The sequence below is a fragment of the Calliopsis andreniformis genome, unplaced genomic scaffold, assembly GCF_051401765.1.
Source record: "Calliopsis andreniformis isolate RMS-2024a unplaced genomic scaffold, iyCalAndr_principal scaffold0022, whole genome shotgun sequence".
Lineage (NCBI taxonomy): Eukaryota > Metazoa > Arthropoda > Insecta > Hymenoptera > Andrenidae > Calliopsis > Calliopsis andreniformis.
The window spans coordinates 3,174,244-3,181,321 of NW_027480432.1; the positions used below are offsets into that span (position 1 = coordinate 3,174,244).

The 7,078-nt window shown below is 39.9% G+C and overlaps 2 protein-coding genes across 4 annotated transcripts; one reads left to right on the top strand and one right to left on the bottom strand.

Moving 5' to 3' along the window:
- The first annotated feature begins 559 nt into the window (after positions 1–559).
- On the top strand, positions 560–1,576 carry Crok (crooked). The gene is made up of 3 exons (XM_076390956.1): positions 560–859; positions 1,088–1,249; positions 1,335–1,576. The coding sequence occupies exons 1-3, from the start codon at positions 793–795 to the stop codon at positions 1,562–1,564; spliced, it is 459 nt and encodes a 152-aa protein (XP_076247071.1). The 5' UTR covers positions 560–792; the 3' UTR covers positions 1,565–1,576.
- Positions 1,577–3,187: 1,611 nt separating this feature from the next.
- Positions 3,188–6,504, bottom strand: LOC143187025 (uncharacterized). Of its 3 annotated transcripts, none has more exons than XM_076390953.1 (5): positions 6,371–6,504; positions 5,411–5,717; positions 3,899–4,462; positions 3,401–3,737; positions 3,188–3,327 (listed from the first exon to the last, which is right to left on the bottom strand). In XM_076390953.1, the coding sequence occupies exons 2-5, from the start codon at positions 5,615–5,617 to the stop codon at positions 3,203–3,205; spliced, it is 1,233 nt and encodes a 410-aa protein (XP_076247068.1). In that variant the 5' UTR covers positions 5,618–5,717; positions 6,371–6,504; the 3' UTR covers positions 3,188–3,202. The 3 variants fall into 3 exon arrangements, with proteins under 3 accessions (XP_076247068.1, XP_076247069.1, XP_076247070.1); XM_076390954.1 differs by lacking the exon at positions 6,371–6,504 and adding an exon at positions 6,177–6,311; XM_076390955.1 differs by lacking the exon at positions 6,371–6,504 and adding an exon at positions 5,804–5,949.
- Between the last annotated feature and the right edge of the window lie 574 nt (positions 6,505–7,078).

Below are 7,078 nucleotides of genomic sequence, written 5' to 3' on the forward strand. Positions count from 1 at the left end.
GAGAGATCTGGAGCTGTTTGGAGCATATTTGGAGTCGTGAGTCATCTTAGGTAAGAATAATGAAAGTAATTTTGAATTTGGATTAGCCTAAGGTTATGGAGGGGGTAAAAGAGCCACGCACTTATAGTATCGTTCAGAGTAATTATGTATTTCTTGTGCTTTAACCGAGAAGCGTGTTTTTTTGCAATACTGAGCATTCCTTCGTAATTGGACGGGTAATTATTAAATTATGAGTGCGTGGCATCAAATTATGAAGTATCGGGCGCGGTCTGGAATTGGGATCGGGTCACGTGATCCGATGAAAACCGGAAACCCACGAAGTGGTCAGTAGCGTAGGGGGATTGATACGATTTCTTGTTGCGTCTTAATTTATAGAAGTTCTTTAAATTTGTAGCAGCAATTCTGTAAGATTTATATCTGAATAATTAGTAGCAATTTAATTATTCAAGCAATAAATCTATATTGTACTTAATCGTAAACTTACATTAACAAATATTAGAGAAATTTTTGTAAATGATAGTGAAATTTTTTTATTTTTTATTTGAATTCGATTGCTCCTACAATTCAGAGAGAACTTCATTTTCATAGTTTTCGATTTGAAAATAGAAAAATACGAAGTTTGTTAGCTTTTGCATATTAAAAAAATATTAACTATTATGTCAGTACTGACATATCGGCTGTCTGTTCTGTGGCGTGGTCAGTCGTAGGCGTGGGCATTTGGAGTAATTAAGAGTTGCGTGTTGACACGAATTGTATTCAGTTCTCCCAAAGTGACCATTCGTTCTGTATAAAATGGCCCAGGAAATAAGTTTTCGTGTTTTAATGACTGCATTGTTTCTCCTCTGTTGTATTCATCAAGGTGATTATTATTTCACGATATCCATCGTTTACTTACACAATCTTAACCTTCAAATATTCTTCAGAAATTCCAAACTTAAAAAAATTAGTTCAACCAAATGTTGCCATGTTGTAAAAATCATTATGCACTATCATTTTTTATTATTATTTTGTAACATTTCAATATGTGAATCTAAAATTGGAGTACATAAAAGTAGTAAACAAAAGTTGCTCAATGTAATGATTGCAGGCTTTTCGATTAAATGCTGGGTATGCAGATCAGATTCAGATCCAAAATGCGCAGATCCTTTTGATAATACGACAGTACCCATTACTGATTGCAAACAAGTACCTGATCTGGAACATTTACCAGGTGTTAGACCTACCATGTGTCGCAAGATTCGTCAGAAAGGTATGTACTTACAAAGTACTTAGTAGACGGTAGGTCAGAGTCGAATAACTCTGCTTATTCTTTGGATTTTTGTTATTGTTCTTAGTCAATGGGGTATGGAGGTACTTTCGTAGTTGTGCCTTCATGGGAGAACCAGGCATTGAGGGGGATGAGCGATTTTGTCTCATGAGAACTGGGACTTACAACATATTCATGGAATATTGTACTTGCAATAGCAAAGATGGTTGCAATGCAGCCAGTAATAGCTATGGGAGTTTAATTGTATCATTAGTGGGTGCAATAATATCACTGCGATATATATTAGTTTATATTTAAAGAAATTTGACCAAAGATAGATCTGATATATTAGGGGTACATGTTTGGACATATGTTTTTAAGCCATGGAGATTTGCTTGTACTTACTAATAAGATCTTTTTAATAATTCTATGATCTGAACTTCAGGGAGGTAGAAATTGCGAATTAGATTTGAATACAATTTTATACTCTGGAACATTTCTTTTATAAACATATATAAGTGCCTCTTTGTGCCTTATTATGAATTAGAATCAAGTAGGAGAATACTTTTAAGACGTCTTTTGATAATAATATAATATTAAGAGTTTTACATTCTACCTTTTCTAACTGTAGCTTACTTTGGTACATTCCGTCCTTTTATAGAAATATATTTTTATTAATATAAAAATGTATGATCATATCATACTTACATTTCGTGTTAGATATGTTTAGTACAAAGGAGGAATACATACTCGATTCATGTTAAGAATGAACATTTTTATAAATAAGACTGTCAATACCGTCCATTATAACGTCATGAACTTAATATTAGTCTGAATCATGGCGCTTTTTATATTTTTATATGCACTTTTTGGAAATGATGTTGACTACTGAATAACACAGCAATAAAAGTACATTGCTTACAGAAACGCATAATCTCCTTATTTGTCCTGTTACATATGTATAATAAATGTGATGAATAAAGATGCATTGAAAATGTTACAACGTGTAAATAAGTGAATATCATCCTTTACACGTAATAACAAGTGTATTGCATGCAAAACATATCTTTGTTATACAGAGAGGTGCATTACTAACAATCATACGTACATCTTTTTTTGGTGTAACAGATCTTATAAATATTCATTAAAATATAATTAATATTCATAGCAAAACACATTTACATATAATTACAATAGTATAAATAATTTACAAAAATTCATTCATATTATAGAACACTTACAATTAAATTCCCTTACAATATTTCACGATATAATGCGTTAATACATACTGCTAGAAGTTTCTAAAAGTTTCAGTTGATCAATGAGTAACTTTTTCCACTACTAGTAAAAGAGAAAGAACAAGTTAGAAAATGTATCTTACGCTGCTATACTCTACTCACAGTAGTTAATACTTTTTTCAATCCTTTCACAATTTATTTTATACATGTCGGCTTATTTATCTATCGGTTATACAAAATTAAAAATCATTTCGTGTATGTAGAATAACAGTAATATAGGCTCATCTTCACTGTATATAATTTTTTTTCAGCTTCATTTACTTAATCGTGAATATTCGTGATGAAAAATTTAGTCTTTTGGTTTCAAAATTGTTCAAACTTCGCGCAACTTACGTCATCAGGCACTTATTTTATTGGACGGTTCAATTATTCAGATTCCTCAGCGAAAAGTTTGCTTAGAAATCGAGGACGGGTGAAAAATTTCTAGACAGTCAGTATATACAAAAGAAACGTGCGAAATCTTCCGTGCAATTTGCCTTACAATAAAAAATGAGTAACGAAACGTGAGCAAAATTAATTTGCCTTAGCATTCTTTGGAATGGCACTATCGACCATGCTCTCAAATATTTATAATAACCGCGCGAAATTAGGTTTGCACGCGAATGGAATTCGAGTAAAAATCAGACCAATAAGGCTTGTCAAATATCGATTCTCGTCCTTATTCAAACGACTGCCATTTCATTATCTGCTGGCCTGGTTTCGCCATAGCTTGCTTCCACTGTTCACCATAGGGTCCTTGAACATCCGGTCCGATAACAAAATGACCGACAGTCGTCTTTTTCCCTAAAATCACTCAGAATTAGTAAATTGAAATTTCTACTAGTTCTCACAATTTTTATCATTTTTATGTAATTACCCATCTTATTCTTCGAGACAAATTTAATGACGAAACTGACATCCTTGAGGGCTCCTTGGTACGGATTGTCAGCGATGACTCTCGCCATATCCGGCGCGAACTTCATCGATACGCAAGGTGCGAATCGATCACTCTTCCAAAAGTGAGTCACTCTGCCATTATCCACCACTGACATCTTCACGTACATCTGACCCTTCAGGGCTTCATGCTCGTGCATCGTCTGCAAGGAACATCTCAGACGATGCAGAGTCAGTATCAGTCGCTCGCTTCCTTCTTCTCTTTTGTCTGTTTTCTCTTGACATAGCGATATCTCGACCTGGCCTTTCTTGTTCTCCCTCTGCAAAGATAAAGTTATCAAAATGTATTCAGAAGGTTATCTCAATGTTTATTGTAGAATAAACAGAGAACTATAGATAACAATTGGACAATTGAGAATTGATTGTAGAATCAATCGCCCAGGTTTCAGGCTTCATTATCATATTTTTCCTGAACATTTACCCTTTCTTCAGCCCCAGAAATGCCACTAGCAATCGGTCTCAATGGCCTCCACATGTCTCCAGTCGACACGTCACTCGCATGCTTTGGTTTGGGCGGTTTCGAGGTGAAGTTTTTGGGATCTAAGGAAATGGTGGTCGCGCCAACAGTACGTCTCTTATCGTACATTTTCCTCTCAGGCGCTGCGGTTTCTGCGGCCTTGTCTGATCCTTTCCCGAAGAACTGACTGAGTAATTTATTCTTCGTTGGTTCCTGACCCTCTGAAGAGCCACCTTGGCCATCCTTCTTCTTGCCACCTTTCTTGGGCGACTCTTTCGTGGGTGAAGAAGTCTTTTCCTTCTCTGATTCTTTCTTATCAGTCGCTATCAGAGGCTTGTCCTCGAGGATCGCGTACAAAGTCGCCACGATGAATCTAGATCCATTGATCTCTTCCTCCACGACCTTTGTCTTTCCGAATTTCTGCTTGGTCTCTTTTCGAAGAGCAAACGTGAACTCCTCGTTCCATTGAGGCCACGACTCGTTTTTCGACGTCGTCTCGAACTTCTCCTTTCCTGGTATCAGCTTCACCTGAAACAGAAGCGTGTTACTTTCCTTTGCGCAGCTAGGAATGCCTTCTACGAGTAAGTGCTTCCTCGTAAATGGTGTTCAAGAGAAAAGCGTTTCAGCGACATTCGAAATGGTCGTTGTTTTATTCAGGGGAAATCCGCGCTAACAGATGCGAAATTACTTTTTTACGCTGTGTCAAGGTACTTTCAAATTTCGCATTGAAACGAGGGACTATAGCTACTGTGCTGTATTATTTATGCTATAGTTCTGGCTATGTATCGACTATGTTAGAAGCTATAGTAATCACTGCCTGGTTGGAAAATATATAGGAAATTGTGGTCATTGAAGAAGATTCTTTCATGGATTCTGCGTCGCAATTATCAGATGAATTAATGTGCACATTTACCACGCCTGCCTTTTTAAGTATTCTGTGAAAACGTGATAGTTTTGCCTAAGAGATTTTTTTCTAGATTGTATTTTATAGTACCTATTTAAATATTTGAATTTTCTCATATTTAAATATTCAAATTCTCCTATATTCAAACATTCAAATATTCAAATTTTCAAATATTTAAATATTCAGGTTTTCAAATATTCAAATATTTGAATATTCAAATTTTCAAATATTCAAATTTTCAAATTTCCGAAGTCTCTAATGTTCAAATTTTCAAACGCTCAAATATTTAAACTTCCAAACTCCACTCGTCAGAAGAGACGCAATTACAACCGTACAATTCAGTAAATCAATCCAAAGCCCCTTCCAACCGCACCAATTAATACTTGAAACCCATTCTATGGGCACAATGGGCGTACATGGGAACATTCGCGCGAGCATTGTCTCCGAGGATTCGTCATTCGATAATAGACTAAAGTGGTACCTTCGCGCGGCGATTCCGTCGCGTTACATAACGCTAGATAACGATTAGGAGCAAAAGATTACACGAAGTGGACAGCCGCGAACGTCCGTACCTTGACGACGTAGCTGTTGACCCGTGTGAACCCGAAATTCTGTGGCAAGTGTCGTGCACCGAGCACGGTCACGTGGAGCGCCTTCTCGTTCACCGAATGAACGATCCTAATGCCCACTTCCGGTTCCAGATTCACCGTGCGATCCAGCGGCGTCGACACCGTCTTCAAGCCGGTGTCGATAAAACTCTTGATCCTCGCCAAAGCCATTTCCACGGTCACCTTCCTATATCTCCGCGCTATCAATATCTTCCTCCTCCTTTATCGATCACTGGCAATCATTCAGTAGAACGCGGCAGCATCGATGTCACTGTAAACAGAGAAACACGCCGCGCTTGAAACTCGAAACTGTCTTCTATTAATAATCCCAGCTTTTCGGTTTTATTCCCCGTGCACCTGCACCGCCGAAAACGTTATCTCCGCGTGACCCGTCGTGATCGATAAACAGTAGCGACGTACACATTCGCTCCATAAAAGCCCCGTCGACGATCGAACCTCGTTCCACGTCGCGAAATCGAGGAGCGATAAACAGGAAGAGCGGAAACCGAGCGATCGACGTCGATGGCTAACGGTAAACTTCAAAGACCGACTGCGCTCGTAAAGCTTGCGGCGCGCCTCTTTCGCTCAATCGCCTCGGCTCCCTAACGACCGATTAGCGGTCGTCCGCTCTCGAGGAAGTTTCTCAGCCGATCGAACTTTCTCCGCGAGGCGTTGTCACCTGTCCATCGATCCTCCGGGTAGTATCGCCGCTTGGAAACAGCGAGCCTACCATAATCGCGGTTTCAGTTGCACCGTGGATCAGAGGGGAGCTCGACAACAAGGCGACCCGAGTCAGCTGGCCGGTTCTCGCAGGGAACGCGCCTAAGCGATCGCTGGGCGCGTCTGACCACTGCCAACTATCCTCAGACTGTATCCATGGGTGCGGAACGTAAACAGAAAGAAACAGGTCCCCTGTTGGCTCACCGTGCACGAAGAACTGCTGTGGAACGCGCCTCGGCCACGATCACCGCGAGTCTGAAGTGCATCGTGCGCGATGCTGAACGGAGCGACGTCACCACGGCCGAAATTTATGCGTTTTCTGCACGCGCGTGCTGCGGAGAAGACGCGTAGCGTCACCAAGGAGCTTCGAACGACGCGCTGTCGTGGTATGCGGCCCGCGCTCTGGCGTGGGTTCCCTTTATAAGAGGGCAACGAGACCGCCGTCCAGGGGTGTATATCTGGGGGGTGCTTGTGCGAGGGGCGCTGAGTGAATGGGAAAATGAGGAGTTTGGATTGGGAAAGGTGAGGCGTGGAAGGATTTGTGCTCACTGGATTTTGTGTTGGAGTGAGGGTACTTGATGGCACTTGTGTGTTTTTATGTAATTATTTAATCCTATTGTATTGAATTAATAAAGTGTCTTTAAGTGTCTTTGTAATTGTAAGACCTGAAGAATTGTATGGGTGACTGAGTGGGAATAAATGATTCGCTGTGTGTGGTTTGGGAAGGTAGAGAATGGAGTGGGGCATTGGAGAGGGTAATTACGGCACTGTTGCAAAAACTGGCCGTTCCTTCTGAAGTAGGGGCACCTCTTGTACACTTCATCGTACAATCTTTATAGACTACTCCGATCGTGACGCCTGTTGCGCACACAAGGTCGCGCATTCATGTGGCGCGTAAATGTGAGTGAGTGT